The sequence below is a fragment of the Branchiostoma lanceolatum genome, chromosome 1 (assembly GCF_035083965.1).
Source record: "Branchiostoma lanceolatum isolate klBraLanc5 chromosome 1, klBraLanc5.hap2, whole genome shotgun sequence".
Taxonomy (NCBI): Eukaryota; Metazoa; Chordata; class Leptocardii; order Amphioxiformes; family Branchiostomatidae; genus Branchiostoma; species Branchiostoma lanceolatum.
The window spans coordinates 6,940,947-6,959,546 of NC_089722.1; the positions used below are offsets into that span (position 1 = coordinate 6,940,947).

Below are 18,600 nucleotides of genomic sequence, written 5' to 3' on the forward strand. Positions count from 1 at the left end.
ATTATTACATAGATTCAAGAAATAAAACACGTTATACTATGTATTTACCACTCACTTCTGTATCTAAAATGTTTCCTGTTCCAGTCTACTCCTTATACTTCGTTATCTACTGGTATTTCATTTCATAATGTTACATATGTTGTTTTAGTTCGTTCCATTTCGTTCCATTTCGTTCCATTTCGTTCCATTTCGTTCCATTTCGTTCCATTTCGTTCCATTTCGTTCCATTTCGTTCCATTTCGTTCCATTTCGTTCCATTTCGTTCCATTTCGTTCCATTTCGCACTTTCGGGGGACCCGACAATTTGTGGTTCTTTTCCGCATAGCACGCTAATCATTCCGGATCCAGCCTTCGTGACTGGACTCCCACAAGTAGGAACAAATGTTCAAACTTCAATAGAGCCTCCCCTTTGTCTGGCCTAACCTATAGTATCCAGCAAACAATATGTACCAGCAGAATATATACAGTAATTAGTTCCACTGTTAAAGTTTTATGTCATTCTACCTTCATTGCTCTCAGCAGGTGTCTGACTATTACCATCACTAAAGCCAAGAATTTCCACAGGTAGGATGCCACAAAAAACACAAGAGAAACAATGGGTGATAAGGGCTCCTCACAGATTGCACCTGGACATGATTGATTGTATTAGCATGTAAACCAATAGACCAATGAGGACGAGGCCTTTCGATCATGTGATCAATACTAACCAATCATGGCACTTCCACTTCAAACAACTCTGCTGATGTTGAAGCTATCTAGCTGCTGGCAACCATTTTTAATATTAAAAACCTATGTCTCTAGTTCTTAAAATGACTCATGACACAAAAATGTAGTTTTGAAATTGGGCTTATTTTTCTAATATCAAACATTTGATTTTGAAGCGTAGATTTGAAGTTTGTTCAACAATTAGCAAGATTCTGCGAGCAATTGCCATGTGTCCAGTACAACAGCTTCAGACATACAAATTATATGATTGCCTCATACAAATCATCTTTTCAAGACTATGACCAGAATTCAAAAGCTAAATTTTAGATTGCACTGGACCGAAAATAGGCCAAAAACAGAAATAGAATAAGTCATAAACTTTACAGGACTAAACATCAATGACTTACCGAGCAAGACTTTGTTTTTGCTACTGCTGAACTTCGCAAAGCAGTCAACCAATCAACCAAGTAACCAACTTAAAGCAAACAATTTGCAACAGAACAGAACAGAACAGAACAAATGTAACAAAACAAACGTCTTCTTCTGATTTGTGAAAATTGTTGATAGTTGATAGTCAGATCAAATTTCTCTCCTTAAATTCACAAGCAGTTGAAACACAACCTAATGTTGGTGGAAGATTATCTTTGTTGAGAATTCCAGAAAGTGGCCACAAATCAGAAGTGTTATGGTATGATGCCGTAGACCTTGCCAATGCGTTCTAGCCAATCACGGACAGCTTGTCGCAGCCCTGGGTCGGTCACGTGACACACCAGCTGGTTGATGCACGGGAAGACAGCGGGGAGGAGCGCACAGAACTGTTTGTCTGGCATCTGTGGGGGAACAAGAAGAATATAAGATAAAACTTCAGATAGCAGAAGATAGTTTTCTGTTAGTGTCTGTTTGTTTGTGTGCTTGTGTGTCTTTTGTTATTTGGATACATTAGAGTGGCTGCATTCCATATGCTGACAGACACTGACAGAAGGTTAGGTCAAAGGTTATAAAAAAGTCAGGTTAAAGGTCAACAATGATTATCTTTTCATGTTGATTTCCAAATGGTGTTTTAACATTTGTTTGATTGAATCTTTAAATTTTGCTTGTTGAGAAGGAAGGCTTTTTGTGAGCTTGCTGAGAAATTCATATGACACATTTAGGTCTTAGTTCTATATAAGAATTAATCAAAATGCTACACCTACTGTACATTACATTTGAAATGGGTCGCAAATCTTTCAAAACATTTCTATTTCCTAAATATCTATTTTCCAAGGGAAGGATCCCAACCATGAAGTACAAGTGACAACAGGACCATAACCCGGAAAGTGAGGAAATCTCGTCAAGTGGTAACAAAGTTGGTCAATCTACCGACAGATGACTCCTTAAGATAACCGGGCTCCTCTGAGACGGGGAAACCTCGCCACCCCCAGACAAACCAGCCCGGATCTATTACACAACAGCTGCATCACTCTGGGAAATACGGGGAAAACTTGTTAACTCTTAAGACCTGAAACTACCATGCGGCCGGTAAGCAAGTTAGTGCCACCTATTTGTGTCGGCGGCAATACGGGAGGGGCACGTATCAGATCGCCATGGCGATGGTGCTTCCTCGGGCGAGGGAGGGGTTGTTGATCACTGTCAGACGGCTGTGGATGTATCAGGAAGGTCCCACGTTCATTAGCGGTTAATCAAGCACGGGTGTGTGAAAGGCGGCTTACCGAGAGGAACAAGGGTCATTACTCAAGCCACAGAGGTCAAGAGGGCAATGATGTAATCTCTTAATTGTCCTAATACAGGTTAAGTATCGTTTCAGCCATGATATCTATGCACACTTCTGTCTTCTAAGGGTCTGCTAAAAGCATGGCGAGAGCCGCGAACCCATTTTTGTCGAAAAATCGATAAGCGTACGTTTCAACGAGTCGATGGTAGCCAATGATTTTTCCGAGCGGGACAGCCGCAATGCGATAGCGTCTAGAAGCGATTGGCGTCTTATCGTACCGGCTTTTAGCGGCCGCCCTCTTAAACAAGAGGCCCGCCACAAATTATACACTTAGATACATAGATACATTTGTCTTGCGTGTCAAGTCATAAACATTCCAATCTTACAGTTTCCTTTAAGATGAACAAAATAGTTCACTTTTCCCCATTACTATCTAATTATCAAAATTCTAAAAAACAACACCAGTTGCACGATAGCACTAACTTTCTACTTGAGGTTTAACCTTATTTTGCTGTGTCAGAATCCACATCCAAAATCTTAATTGAGCATAGATTAGTTGCAAGTGGATTAGATAAAAAAGCTCATTTAATGTGTTTAAATAAAAATTAGACAGCACCATATCTTTATCCATGTTGCCTTGTGGTGGTATTTAACATACTTACAAACTGCAGTTTGAAAGAAACCTGGCAGGGGGGACACCACAATGGTAAAAAAGTTCATATCCAGATCGCTTACAGAATTTAGATCACATTTAAAAAAAAAAGATGATTTAAATCAGCTTAGAACTTGAAAGTAATAAACTGACGAAATACCACAATAAAGAAATACACGATGATATTATATTGAATGGCTTTTTGTGCACTTTTTCCAGCCCTAGATAACAAAATGGCCCCAGCTGTTGCAAAGGAGTGGGGCCCGTGGACTCTTTGCCGCCTGGGGGTTACTATCGGTCATTGAAATATCTTTTGTACACTCAGGGTCATTGCCCGTTCCCTAACAATCCACTAACTTGACTTAAAAAACACCTTTAAATCTGACTTAACCTTCTCTCTACTAAGGTAGCTTTGGGGTACTAAATTGGTATGGACAACAGGGTAAGATAGCAGGGAGAAGGTTAAGGCTATAGACGTATAGAAATATACCTCCAAGAACCCAGTTCATAATCACACCAAAAGTGTGACTAGGATTTTATGACCGGAATATAGTCATCAACTCAGAGACATGCTGCAACAGTTGTACAACAGAAGAAAAGACAGGGTTTGCAGAATTGTGGGATGTACAATCGTGAGCGTTGCGCGCCGTTGACCACATGTGACAGAGGGAGGGGCAGCTGCGACTTCTTCCGTAACCGCCGGTGACAGAGATAAATGACCGTAACAGCCACAGCTGCGTGATACGGCCGGGCGTGCGCCATCCTGCCATTAACCTGTCCAGTTTGGTTGAATGGTGGTCATAGTGTAGGGGCACCTTTATCAGATGGGTTTGAACAATGCGCAGAGGCAGACACTATACGCAGGCCTTAGGTGTAGGTGTGGCAAGCCAATAGATAGATTGTATTTGCTCACACAACATGACTACAATGTCTACAATACCAGTGTGAAGTATAAAATGTCCAGTTTGGTTGAATAGTGGTCATACGGTAGGGGCAACTTTATCAGATGGCTTTGTTCAATGCTCGAAGGCAGACACTGTAGGCAGGCCTTATAATTAGGTGTGGCATTAGCCTATAGATAGAATGTATCTGCCCACACAACATGTCTACAATGCGAGTGTGAAACATTTAGAAAAACAAGTTCAAATGTATATTCCTTTCCAGTTTGGTTGGATAGTGGTCATATGGTAGGGGCACCTTTATCAGATGGCTTTGTTCAATGCTCGAAGGCAGACACTGTAGGCAGGTCTTAGGTGTGGCATTAGCCAATAGATAGAATGTATCTGCCCACACAACATGTCTACAATGCCAGTGTGAAACATTTAGAAAAACAAGTTCAAATGTATATTCCTTTCCAGTTTGGTTGAATAGTACAGTGTCATATGGTAGGGGCAGGTTTATCAGATGGCATCAATCAATGCTCGGAGGCAGAGATATGAAGACCTTACGTGTAGGTGTGGTACTAGTCACTGAATCTGCCCGATAACATTAATCTGCCCACAGATACATAACAACCATACAAGTATACTCTTACAGCAGGGGCGTCTTTGTCAGATGGCTTCAAACAATGCTCGGAGACAGAGATATGCAGGCCTTGTGTGTAGGTGTGGCATTAGTCACTAGATAGACTGTATCTGCCCACATCCACGTGACTACAAAGCCAGAGCGAAACCTTTCAGCAGCAAGTATATTCTTTGTCACCAAAGCAAAATTACCTTTGACTTAGTTTCCACTTTTACAAATTCATCAAGTATTCACTGGTTAAACTGACATGTTTTTATACATCAGTTTGTACTTTAATGTAACATAACCCAAATATATGTCATGTATTTGAATATTTGTGGTACAATAGATATGTAGAAAAAATCTATCTTGACTATGTTTTAGCCAGTTACAAAAAAAGTGATCCAAGAGTATCCAAATACATACTTTTCCTGTAATATTAGGAAATGTCACTTTTGAAGGATTTAATTTCAAATGAAAATGAAGAAGTCATTGAATAAATTCCAACCTTCTGCAGAAGTTGCAGAGTTGATAAGACAATCTCAGTCCAGGTCTGCACCCTCGCGTCCGAATCTTTCATCACTTCTGACTTCTTCCTGTCCTGTTGGGACCTGGGTTGCTGCTGCTGGGGTTGCTGCTTGGCGCCGTTCTGCTCAGCAGCGCCCTCTGGTGACTGTTGCTGGTTCTGCCCCTTACCCGGTACAGGAGGAGGGCCCTTCATGAGGCTGGATGTGGATCTATCGCCCTGCTTTTCCTCCTACAGTAACAGAAAATGGGATTAAACATGACTAACCTTTAGCATGCCAAGTTCACCTCAACATATCCTTAATAGTACTGGTTGATATGGACCTCAGTATAGTGAGGGTTAAGACAAAGAGTACCTGATACCAGAAAAGAAGAAGAAATACTAGTAACCAGGACTGCAAGCTTCATTGCTACCTTGTCCCCCCAACGACCTGGAGGTCAAGCTTCAGTGTTTTAAAGCATGGATCTTCACTTAAAACTATTGTAGTTTTAGAATTTTTATCTCTACATACAGCATTCATTGGTTTCATTGGTTATAGGTAATATTGACTATGCACGGCTTATGTTTGGCATGTTGTGCAATGTCATACCACCTGCTGTGGCCATGTGTCTGCAGTACTGACAAATAATGCCAGGGGGCGTTTATACCGTCAACCTCTACCAACAGTCCCACCTTCACAAATGTAGTCATGGACTGATGCTGCTTGTGTTTCTTGTACTGTGCCACCAGTTTGTCGATGGTCTTGTTGGTGGCTAAGGTGTAGATACTCTCCATCTTCCCCTTACGTTCCTTCCTCTCCTCCTTGGGCCTTGCCTCGTCCTTATTGTCGGAAGACTTCCCCTCTGCGCTGCTGCCTCCGCTGTCAGTGGAGCCCCGTCTTCCTCCTGGGGAGAACAAGTAGACATTGTTAGTTGCAAGTCTTGTGTTTCAGGGGAACCACAGACCAAGCATGTAGAAGAAGTCACCACCTGCGATAGTCCAAACACTAAGGTTCCTTGCAGTTTGCCTCCCAACTCAACATATAGAACTGTTGTGCTGTAAAATGAGCAGTTTAACTTTTGTGGAGACTGGTTTCAAATCAGAATTGATAACTAATTGTATACTGTACACATAGATTATATGGATAACTGTGCAAGTTTTAGGAGCTTCTTGAGTCTGACATTGCAAGCGAGTCTGACATTGCCAGAACAGATAGCTTCTCCTGATCTCCCAGCATCTGTGGCATTTTCAGTTTTATAACTTTTGCTTTTCTAAATCAGCTGTAATTTTGTTCTTGGAAGCTTTTACAGACTTGCGCGAAGCAGATTTTACCTCCACCTCAACACATACCCTGCCTCCACCTAGTCTCAACCTGGAACCTTACCCTCCCCTCCTCCCACCTCCTCCATCCTCCTCCCTCCCTTTGTGACCACGCCCACGTCTGCATCCCAGGGAACAGGGTAGGACAACGTGACGCAGCGCAAAACACCTCCGTTCATCTGCATGTGCGACATATCAACCGGGATCCCGGGAAAACGATTACCTTGCTGCGGCTCTTCCGTCGTGACCTGCCCCAGCGTTTGACCCTGCGGCTGGATCTGGAGGACCTCTCCCATGGGGCTTGTTGATTTCTTCTCTGGAGGAACTGGCATCAGGACCTTCTTCTTCTCGTCTTTCGGATTCTGCGCCTCGGCGCTGAGCAGGAAGAGGTGGGGTTCGTCGGTGATGTTGTCGGCTCCCTGTTCTCCCAGACTCTTGTTGATCAACATCTGGATGTAATTACTGCACAGCTCCGCGACCATGCGGTTCAGCCGAAGGAAAACCCAGTTCTGGTTGTCTGCCACGTCTGGCATGATGTTCAGCTCTGGGTGGATGAACGACTGCGCTCGCTTAAAGTTCCTCCTTCTGGGTCCCTTTCCTGGCGCTGCTTCCGTGCTTGCCGTGCTGCAAGCGGACGACGTCCGCTCTTTGCTGTAAAGAATTTCTTTCACCTTCTCCGGGGTGAAACTCGAGCCCGCGTGTTGGCACTTTTCGATGAGGGCGTGCATGTAGAACGTGAGGCTACTTTCAGTCTGCTTGTACAGGTTCCCCGCAGCCTCCAGCTTCCCCACCTTCTGGAATAAAAACTTCAAACCCGGTCGGGCATCGAACTCACAGGCCGTGTTGTACGACTCTAACAGGCACTCGAATATCTTGACCAGGTTTTTAGGGGACAAATAGTCCAGCGGTCCCGACAAATGTTCCGACTGCTTGCTGTTTGAGCTGGAGTCTTTGGACTCGCAGTTCGCGGCAGTCCCACCAGGGGGACTCATTGGTGTGGAGACGAGGATGTGTTCCTCTGCAGTGCTCTTGGTCCCGGCACCGGACAACAGCAACGAGCCAAGGAGCTGGAGAAGGAGCTGGTGGGAGATGAGACCAACCACCACATTCTTGAAGGGAATCCTGTGTGGAAGAGACAAATAATGAGTATGTGCCAAGAGTATGCAACTTTAACAAGAAACCTTTACTCTGGGATTTCCTTGTTGACAGCCAGTGTATTGGGATTTGTATCATATCCCCGATTTAAAAGGAAACAAGGAATAATACAATAACAATTGGACAGTAAAGAAACAGTTCTTAGAAACAAATTCTACTTGTTTTAGAGAATGATCAAAACAAGGTGAAACAATTGTAGAATAAATATCTCATTAGAGGTGATGCATCTACTTGTTCCTCAATCATTTGCAATGAATTTATGAACAGTCACCAAAAGATGACAGGTCTTGCAAATGCATTCTATTATCATTTAACCTGCTCCCTGATCACTAACCCTGTAACCAATAGAGAATTGGTAGCAAATTGGCTACCTCGGTCTGCTTAAGGTTAAATAAAGCTGACCTTTTCCCCACAGGCGATCCTTCCATGTCAGGTGGGTGGATGAGGAAGATGTAGGACCGGTTGTCGTCCTCCAGGTCAGGGTTACTGGACGCCTGTTGGTCCTCTACTAGAAACACCTGCAAAACATGATAGAGAATATAAAATGGACTCACCAATTGTATCATTCTGTTTTGCTGATACAAGAGTCCTCCAGTGTAACACACCAGATTTGCATGGCTGGTTATACTACATAAAACAGTCGGTCACACCCAACCTTTGCACATCTAACTCTAGGCATTGTTTAAAGCTATCTACTGAGAATGCCCCAACTATACCTGCTAACATATGTCTGTGGAGGTCAAAGGATTTAGTTAGTGCAATGTATAAAGAAACCATTATAAGTATCAGTCTGAGAACATTTGTGTTAGAATTCAATGAAATAAACATGCAGTACCTTTTCCAATTCTTTTATTATTGCATTATTTGGAAAACAAGTATACTCTGTATGGTCTAAGAAAAGAGGGAGTGTTGTGACAGCGGACACGGATCTCAGAGAAACAAACAAGCAAACAAGCAAACAAGCAAACAAACAAACAAACAAACAAACAAACAAACAAACAAACAAACAAACAAACAGCCCACCTGTTGAGCCAGACTGCGTATCCTGATACACTCCATCTCGGAGCAGTCAGTCCGTGCCGACACCCTAGCCTGACCCACGTCCCCGTTAAACTCCAGCGAGCCGGCGTTGAAGCACGCCATGAGCAGCTTCACGCTCTTCAGACTGGCGTTGACAGCGTGCAGCAGTCCCTCACACGCCACCGACCACATCTCCTCAGTAAAGGAAGGGCCAGCACTCAGCAGCAAATGTCTGATGGATGTAAATGAAATATAAAGACATTGTTTCAACAATGTACTTGTAAAGTTTGGCCGATGCCTACTGAGTAAATCTGACTACTGGCATAAGCTAACTGTTGGAAACATAAGTGTCACAAAGTGCTAGTGCTTATGCTCCTGAATTCACTGTTGATTCCTATGTACTGTATCTGTCTTTGGTTGCATGTTCTTTTTAGTGCTCTGATTATTTTCAATATTGTCAAATAAAATATTTTGATTTCTCGTCAAAGAAAACCAGGGACAGGGAAACACAGTCAGCACCAGGGACAGGGAAACACAGTCAGCACCAGGGATAGGAAAACACAGTCAGTGCCAAGGACAGGGAAACACAGTCAGCACCAGGGATAGGAAAACACAGTCAGTGCCAAGGACAGGGAAACACAGTCAGCACCAGGGGCAGGGAAACACAGTCAGCACCAGGGACAGGGAAACACAGTCAGCACCAGGGGCAGGGAAACACAGTCAGCACCAGGGACAGGGAAACACAGTCAGCACCAGGGACAGGGAAACACAGTCAGCACCAGGGACAGGGAAACTCAGTCAGTACCAAAGATAGGGAAACACTGTCAGCACCAGGGAAACATAGTCAGAACTAGGGACAGGGAAACACATTCAGCACCAGGGAAGCTCAGTCAGCACTAAGGACAGGGAAACAGTCAGCACCAGGTACAGGGAAACACAGTCAGTACCAGGGACAGGGAAACACAGTCAGCACCAAAGATAGGGAAACACTGTTAGCACCAGGGAAACACAGTCAGAACCAGGGACAGAGAAATACAGTCAGCACCAAGGACATGGAAACACCGTCAGCACGAGGGACAGAGAAATACAGTCAGCACCAAGAACAGGGAAACACAGTCAGCACCAGGGACAGAGAAATACAGTCAGCACCAAGGACATGGAAACACCGTCAGCACGAGGGACAGGGAAACAGTCAGCACCAGGGACAGGGAAATACAGTCAGCACCAGGGACAGAAGAAACAAAACTCTTTAAGACAAACCTACCTAAGACAGGCACATCCTAGTCTAGATATAGCCTCCACGGGCTGTCCTATACACTCCACCAGCAGACTCAGCAGCTGTCGTATCATCACAGGCACGTCGGTGGACACCCAGGTCTCGTCCCGTGCGGCGAACATGTTGGTGTGTTCCACCACCAGGTCCGTGGACAGGCCGCACGCGTGTTTGAAGTTTGCCTTGGAGGTGTCCCAGAAGTCCGGGACGTGGTGACTGCGTCGTACCCAGGATTGGAGCATGGGGAGGAGGAGATGGGTCACTGCGAACACTGCAAACTGGGGACCTGCAGGGGGGAAACATAAAGATGGTGAGACCTATGCCTGCAATACATTAATTTACCAATTGGTCCTTCTGTACTACCATAGTATATAAGTGCCCTTCGGCATAACACATCAACTTTCGAACATAGTGTAAAGAAAACAACTAAATCAAGATAAAATTGTTGTGTGCAATAGTCAAGTGGTTAGAATTCCAAATTCTGGATCATGAGGTCAAGGGTTTGAATCACAGTCTCCCCAGTGGTGTCCTGAGTCCTGATTGATAATACCACTTGTAGTCCTTTGGAAGAGCCATTGTGAATTATTCATCTATGTCTGAGGAGAGTTGCACATTGAGCAAAGTAGATGTTATAGCCCAAAACTGTAGTTTTCAAAGCAGACTTCTACTACATATGACCCCTACTAACAGACCTAATCAACCATGTCCTTATTCCTGCTTGTTCAAACACATTGCTACAAAGAACATGAGTTGGAACAGGCGTGTACAATCTTACCTGGCACTTCTGCAACAGATCTAAGGAGTTTGAAGAGCAGCTCCAGGGTCTGAGGCTGGTATGTCTTAGGACAGGTAGTGACAGAACCTGTCAAACCTTCAAGGAGCAGGAACCACACCCGGATAACACCTGCACAGGTAGAGGTGCAATCTTTAAGTCTTTTATCAGGATAACTACAGAAGGAACTGACTAATGCACCACCTAGCAGCCTTTTCCAAACTGCAGGCTTTAACCAGGCACATACATGTACATGTAAATCATAGGGAAACTATGCGATCTTGGCAGAATTATGTGTTTTCTTGGCGCTTAGCTATCTATTGTCATCACTGACGCAATAAGAGAACCAGGAGGATTGTTCTATAGGCTTTTGCATTGCTAACAGGGTAAGACAGCAAGAAGAGGGTACATATACATACACATATACATATACATACATATAGAAAATTAGAAGATACATATATACAAAGGAATATCCTAGACACAAGGACTTACCTGTGTTGTCATCCATTGAGAAGACCGGATAGTTGGACATCTTCCTCTCTCTTCCATCATCTTCATCCTCCTCTTCCTCGTCATCACTGTCGTAGTCTGACCCCCCTGACCTTGAGGCCGATCTCTTCCTGGCTGCTGAATCTGCGGCTCCCCTCCTGGTGTCTATCTTCAGTACATTGTTGATGTTGATGTGATTGGCACCCTGGTGGAAAAAATTGATTAAATTGACTATAAGTTTGATGGTAACCCATATCTTGTAGGTTTGTTGAGAATTCTTTCTCAGTTCAGTAGTTCTGAAACATTCTGATTCTTGCTGTCAAGTATGATAATGTTCCATTTTAAAGATTGAAGCAAGCCCCCCTCCCCACTCACACACACTACCCTTTCTTGTCCATCCCTTATGGGGGACTGTATTGTCTTCAAGGATATTTCCATCTAACACCCCCCTTCCGCAAAAGACTTGCCTAGTCTGATCAAAGAATTTCAGACAAAGAAAGGATTCCAAAAGTTTATTTTGTTGTCTTTTAAGACATCAAATCCAATTTTGGTCGCTCAAGAAGTGCTCAAAGATTGCCGTCTGGTGGAAAGGGGGCCTATGAACTATGATGTATACATTGATATATGCAATATAGACTTGCGATCCCTTGTTTTCTTTTATATGCCATGAAGGCTTACACATTATCGACATATGTTATTGATGCTGATATTTAGACCAGTAAAAATCAAGAGCAACCTCTACCTCTGACCAGACTTTAGACCTTTAAACCCTGATTAACCTCTCACCTTGAAGACAGGACATGAAGGCATGGTGTACATGGAGGCCAGTGTCTTGTGACACCTGTGCAGATACTCCAGGGCAGGCAGACACAGGTCCCCACGTTCCCTGGTCTCCTCCTGGTCTGGAGGTGGGGCCTCCACCTGCTCAAAGTCACTGTCAGTGTCATCCTCATCGTCAGAGTCTGAGTCACTGTCTTGATCTCCTATGGGTGAAGGAAGACAAGATTGTCTGAAACCAAAATTCTTACAAAGATGTCAAGTTTGGGTCCCTTCAACTACTAGTAGATACACAACATCCTGCAAAAGTTGTCATTTTTTTCAAAAAGGGCCGGTTACATTCGTTGTACGATTATACGACAATCGTAAACTGATGACATTCTTATGATAGTAGTGAATGTGTCTTACAAATTTCGGTACAAAATGAAAAGGCTTTGATCCTTGTTGGTGGTTAGCTTTTGGCACAGACTGCTAAAAATCTTACGATGTTAGAATCATAATTTTATGACAAGCTATGATGAATGTGATCACGTCGTAAGCTGCCATTTAGCACCTTAAGAGGCATCAATACAACATAATTGCCATTAGGTGAGTATAGGTTTAAGCATAGCCTGCTAAAAATCCTACAAAATTAAAATCGTATGGCAAGATATGACGAATGAAACCGTGTTGTAAGCTACCATTTTGCACCTAAAGAGGCCTCAATACAACATCCAGCAGGGCTCGAAATTCTTTTTTGGAAATAGGTGCACTGGTGCACCCAACCCAAAAAATTAGGAGCACAGAAAAAAAATTGGGTGCACCACATAAAATGAAGTTGAATGTCAGCAAAACTGTTTGTTGCTATACCGCCTCTCTTAAGAACTTCAATCTGTAATTCTATCCAGATTTCAAGTTTCAACCAAGCAAAACATCGAATAAAGTACAGCAAAGGTTATATTGCTTTTTCTGATACTTACCTTTCAAGTATATTCTGTATGATAGTATACAAGAGAACCGTTACTCAATACAGTACAAAAATATCTAGGTGCACCAGTGCACAGCTCCAATTTTGGGTGCACACAGGTGCACATGCACCCACTATGTCGAGCCCTGTTCAGTGAGTACAGGTTTGCTAGCATTGTCCTTACCAGGTCCACGGATGAACTTGAGCAGACACAGGATACAGTCCATGGCGGCGTTAGCGAACACGTGGACATTCTCCGTACCGAGGAAGGCCTCAAACACGTCAAACACGGGCGCGGTCGGCTGTTCGTGACGCTCCTCGCTGATGAAATAGTCCCCTCCCTGCATCATACAAACATGCCCCATGTTTACATTATCGGAGCAAATGTCACAATGTCAAGTTTACAATGTAAGCTTTACATGTATGTACATGTACAGCTTACATTATAAGGTACAAACTGTGTTGAATACAATACACAAGGTCATGGTTTTGAAGTATCACTGCAAAAGCCCCCCAAAAACCACAGCAAACATTTCAAGATAAACATATCTGTCTTATCCAGTTTTCAATCAATTATCAAAAAACACAACAGACTGATGATGATTATGATAATCAGACTTAGAAATAGATAAATTTGTCTTTTCCTGGCCCACTCAGAAGTACTACGTTTGGCTCTCTTATCATCATACAACATACATATTTCAAATGGCAATTTAGATGGATATAATCTATCTAAAACATACGTGTATAGTGGTGTACATTATAAAGGTATCTAAACAATAAAACAATAGTTTTTACCCTGCCATTGTAGCAGCTTCTCCTTGCGACTGACAGCATTTCACTAAATACAGTGTTCTGAAAAGTCTTTAACACTATTCTCTGACAGCTAAAAACACTGCCATGTTGTCAGTTACAAGCCAGATCCTTCTGTACTATTGATTTTTGTGTTTGGGGATATTCATTAGGTAAGGTCGTTACACACAGCTGAACATCCAGCTGTTGGCTGACTGTCCAAACCATTCAGTAGTAACATTTTCTTCCAAATTCTTCTACAGTTAAAGCTGACATTTCAGTAGACTATAGTCAAAACTCTGAGTCTAATTTTGGGTCAATTTGGAAATAATTGGTCGAATTCCATCTTTTAAATCCAGAAATTAGATTTTTTCAAAAGCGATAGTTGTGCATAGAAAAAGCAACATTTCTTTCTATCAAGAGAGAAGTAGTGCATCGTCTACAACTATAAGCCTGTTCACAGTTTCAAGTGCACATATGCAGTGTGATGCATTGTGGTCTAAGGAAACACAAAGAATGGCCAAAGGCCTTAAACAATACGTCACAGTGTGTGGGGTGGCAGGTAGCTTATAGTTTAGTAAAAACTGTTTGTACCTTTGGTTTGTAGACTTTAACGACTCTCAGAGCTCCAAACAGTGGTCTCCAGCCTGACTTGATACTAGTGGTGCTGGCCTCAACCAACTCCGCTATGGAACTCACAACCTGAAAGAAATAGAAAATGAAAACTTTACTTATATATCTGTGTGCCATAATCTTTTACAAAATGACTTCTTACCAATCTTTCAAATTGTAGTTGCAAGAGAGAGTGTACACTTCACATTGGCATGCTAAAATTTTGGAGCCAGAAGCAAATCAGGGGAACATCTTTCATATGCAAAAACACAATCTTTAAATTCATGCAAAATAGACATTTTCTATCATACAATGTACATAATATACAAGTTATATGTAAGTGTGGTTTGGTGGATTTTTCCACCTCACACATTGGATGAAGAAAGGCAGGGGTTAGTATGTTAAGGAAAACCAAAATAGAAAAGAAAATACTTCAGAACTGAAAACAAAGAGTCCCTTGAAGAAGACACCATAGCCCCCATTGCTGTCAAAAATGAGAGGAAAAAAACACATGAAAAAAATGTGTTAAAATAAGGCAGCTCTAAAACAGACAAAGTAACCAATTGCAGTAAAGGCCAGAAAAAAGAAGTACAAAACTCTTAACGATGAAAAGTCTGGAATCTTTATATGTGCATGTTTCCCTTTTCATACAGTATAGATTCTTTTATATCTGACCTGAAACATAAGATATAGCTAGATATGTCCTTGCAAAGCATAGAAAAAAAAGATGCTGGAAAAAATATATTTCTTAAATATTTGTTTTAAAAATTCATAAGTCTCATAACTTTCCATGTTTTTTTTATATGCACTAGTATGACCTCCAGTCCAAACAGAGATGCCCCCCTCCCCCACTGGCCATTTTTTCGAATCTCTCTTACCTGGTCCTGTACGTCATTATCACACAGCTCCAGACACAGGAGGTTCTCAAACGGCTTGAAGAGCGCCTCATTGAAGTTGAAGTGCGGTTTCTCCTCACGGTTGTTCAAAAGCTCGATCATGATGTCATGGATACACGTAACAGCCTTCTTGGAGACATGGCGATCCTTGTGACAGGCAGCCTGCAAAAGTAATTTGTGAGCCATTTTTGACAGAACAAAACAGCATCTTTTGTCTGATTATGCTTTGAAATTGTGCAAGATACACTGCAGGGTATTGAAATGTATTGCAAGCAAAAGTTCCAAAAACACTTGTGCTGTTAGCTTTCATTAAATATTATTTCAATAATGTCTTATTTAACTAACGTTACTCCCGTTTCAGCACCAAGGACATCACCTTCAGACACACTGCCACTTTAATAAATCATACAGCTGTGGAGAAAAACTTTATTGGGAAAATCTATTTCAATGACATGATGTTTGTTTTGACTAATTGAACAAAAACAACATCCCAGTTGCACACTTAAGAAGCATCAGTGAGATTCAAAAAAGCACATAAACTATGTTCTTTACTTGGACCTGAGTCCTGCCTACCTCTACTAGATGAGGTGCCACAATGCCCCAGGCACGCATGATGTGGAGCAGCGGTCGTTGGAAGCTCCGGGAACAGCGCAGCATGACCTCACCAAGGTGACTCAGGTGCAGGTATGTGCTGGACTGGCTGCCATTTCCTGTAAAGTTCATCTCTCTTTGAAATAGCTCAAGAATGAGGAAAGGGGGAGCTAAAAATGCTGATGCAAACCGTTTCATTGCCTTGTTTCTAACCATTTGGGTCAATTCTTATGTACGAAGAGTATGTTTGTATATAATGAATTACATGATTGCCATCTTACATGTATACTTTCTCGAAATCTTGGTACTCCTAGTTTAGCCAAATGACTATCATAATCATCTATTTGTCTACACTGGATTGTCCACCACACTAATACTTGAACACATGCCAATGATTTCTTTTGGAGAATTCTCAAAGTACGATATCATCATTTAACCTGGCAGCAAGTTACATGTAGCTCCCCCACCTGAGGGTTTAGGCATCATGACGGGGTCAATGACCTCTGGGGCAGTACTGAACAGCTGATCTGCTGACACCTGTCTCAGCTCAGTCAGGAAACCCACCAGGGCTTGCAGGTTCAGACTGGTAGCTGCCTCCTCAAACAACCTGTTGGTCAAAGGGCAAAGGGGTAGACTTAGAAACACCAGGGCAGAAAGAAGGCTTACTTCTCACATAGATTTGCTATACCATAGATTTAAAGGAAATATGAGTATTTGTACAGAGATCACTCCTGACCCTTAGTAGTGACACAGGGTATGCTACAAACTTTCTGTGGCGGATTGCTCATTCCTTGACAAAGACTGGTGCTGTTGAGTTGAAAATCTGGGTAAGTCCCATTATCCCATTGTATTGGAAACAGTTTACTCATGAGTCAGATTGAAGTCTACCAAAAGATGAACTTAAACTGAAGTAGCCATTTGGCACCCCATATTTAATTGGTTACAGAGTGAGGCAGCAGGGGGAAGGTTAAGGCTAACTACTGACCTTTCTACATCAGCTGACAGCCGGCACACGGCCTTTGCTGCGTTCGCCGAGCTGAGAACACCTCCTCCCTTAGCGGACATCTCCAGCCCCGTCTCCTTCCTCCCCTCCGTGATCATCTCATGGATGTTGATGCTGGGGATCACCGGATTGGCTGCCGGGATGTACATGGCTTCAGGGTCACCTACGGTTAGAGGGCAAAGGTTCAGGGTTAGAGATTAAAGAACACAGGGTTAGAGGTTAAAGAACACATCTATATTTTCTTGGCAGTACTAGTGTAAATATTGTATGTATGGGGAGTGGAACTCTGAGGCAACAGTTTTCCATGATGAATGTGTAGTTTGTAGTTCTCCATGCATCAGTAAAACACGAAAATTTGTATTTTTGATAAAGAAGAATGGATGGAGCCCTGAGCATGCAGAGCAAATGTGGATGCAACTGTTTGGTGGCCTCCTCTCAACATAGTCAAAAACAGCATGCATTCTTGGTCTTTCTCTCATTCTTGGAGAAAACCACACTATCTTGATGAATTTTAAGCCCTTTCAAGTGAAGTGCTATCTAGTGTTTCATTACACGAGGATGCACATCCCATGCACAATGAACAGTGATCACCATACACCACAGACTTACCATACAGTACACATGTATGTCCAGCACCAGGGAAGGGTTGCAGACAACAGACGTTAAAGCAGACAAACCACAAGTACAGGTACAAAACTACACACGGCATAGCAGCACACTTATTTCCATGTAGCACAAATATACACATTTACAGTAAGCATAGTAGACATGATGGTCAGTGCTTTGTTGTTGCTGCTTACATGGGTCTTCATATCTTAGAACATTCTAAAGCAACACAATACAAATTTCAACAGCACATTGCTGTTATCATAGGCTATACTGGAGTGTTGTTAGTCTTAGAATTTGCTTTAGCCTGACAAAATGACACAAGAAGAAAACTTCAGTTGGTTTACTTCAATATTGAACTTGACCCCTTACCTGAGAGGTCATCATAGGTCGTTGACATGTCCTGTGGAAGCTCCTTCTGGTGTTGCACCTTGGGAAGGCTGGCCTGGTTGTCCCCTCCACTGAAGTGGGAGTGTTCTAGGTGGGACACATAGGCACAGCACCTGGGATGGGGTGGGGGGGGTAAGAACAAAGTCATGAAATAGATGCTACCTATCATTTTCTTTTCCTACTAAAATGGCACTCGATTTCTCAAATTCAAAAATGAAACCTCTGTCAGCATGCTTTAAGAACATTACTTTTTTCCAGGTTTGCCAAGCAAAACAAGGAGATACATCTATAACAGCTAGAATACTGATCATTTCAACTCTGCACGAGTCAGTGGTGCTTATCACACGACAGCAGGGTCTAGTCCACTGGTAGTGGTGTGTGTTTATCTGTGTTTGCCTTACCTGAAGACATGTTTCCAACACTCTGCAGAATGACTGCCCATCTCCAGCCCCATGTTGAGCAGTGCGTCCATGCTCAGTACATGAGCCGCGTGCAGACGGAGGGGCTGGGGCTTATTCATCTTGGCCTTCAGACCCTTCTTGTCCCCGGGGGACACCTGTGGCTTGCTGGGCTCCAGGGATATACACGAGGCGTTGGCTAACTGGGCAAACACTGCACCACACCTTTCCTGTACACCTGGGGAAGGGAGGGAAAAGGTGCTTTAATTCAGTATTGTTCAAGAAAATGGAATCTTCATTTAATTGAGATTACACATTTATTAGATGATAAAAAGCTAATTCTCCACGGTCATAACAAGAAGGATTGAAAGTTCCTTACCACACCTTTGAGTATATAGGGCGGCACCCATCTCTGTTTCTATAGCCCTTGGGCCACACAGTTATTCAAAACAGCAAACAAGAAAGATAGACACATTTGGTG

At 42.8% G+C, this 18,600-nt stretch overlaps 1 protein-coding gene across 1 annotated transcript in view; it reads right to left on the reverse strand.

The window, feature by feature from the left end:
- Positions 1–830: 830 nt before the first annotated feature.
- LOC136426835 (brefeldin A-inhibited guanine nucleotide-exchange protein 3-like) overlaps positions 831–18,600 on the reverse strand; it is a 30,144-nt gene continuing 12,374 nt past the window's right edge. The window contains exons 20-37 of the mRNA XM_066415590.1: positions 18,123–18,357; positions 17,704–17,834; positions 16,708–16,888; positions 16,190–16,329; positions 15,705–15,841; positions 15,114–15,293; positions 14,218–14,325; positions 13,016–13,172; positions 11,895–12,091; positions 11,112–11,313; positions 10,620–10,748; positions 9,836–10,130; positions 8,575–8,803; positions 7,954–8,069; positions 6,620–7,518; positions 5,770–5,981; positions 5,080–5,328; positions 831–1,535 (exon numbers count right to left, since the gene is read on the reverse strand). Of these exons, the coding sequence (XP_066271687.1) occupies positions 1,389–1,535; positions 5,080–5,328; positions 5,770–5,981; positions 6,620–7,518; positions 7,954–8,069; positions 8,575–8,803; positions 9,836–10,130; positions 10,620–10,748; positions 11,112–11,313; positions 11,895–12,091; positions 13,016–13,172; positions 14,218–14,325; positions 15,114–15,293; positions 15,705–15,841; positions 16,190–16,329; positions 16,708–16,888; positions 17,704–17,834; positions 18,123–18,357 (3,944 nt within the window). The 3' untranslated portion in view covers positions 831–1,388. The remainder of the gene's footprint in view (positions 1,536–5,079; positions 5,329–5,769; positions 5,982–6,619; positions 7,519–7,953; positions 8,070–8,574; positions 8,804–9,835; positions 10,131–10,619; positions 10,749–11,111; positions 11,314–11,894; positions 12,092–13,015; positions 13,173–14,217; positions 14,326–15,113; positions 15,294–15,704; positions 15,842–16,189; positions 16,330–16,707; positions 16,889–17,703; positions 17,835–18,122; positions 18,358–18,600) is intronic.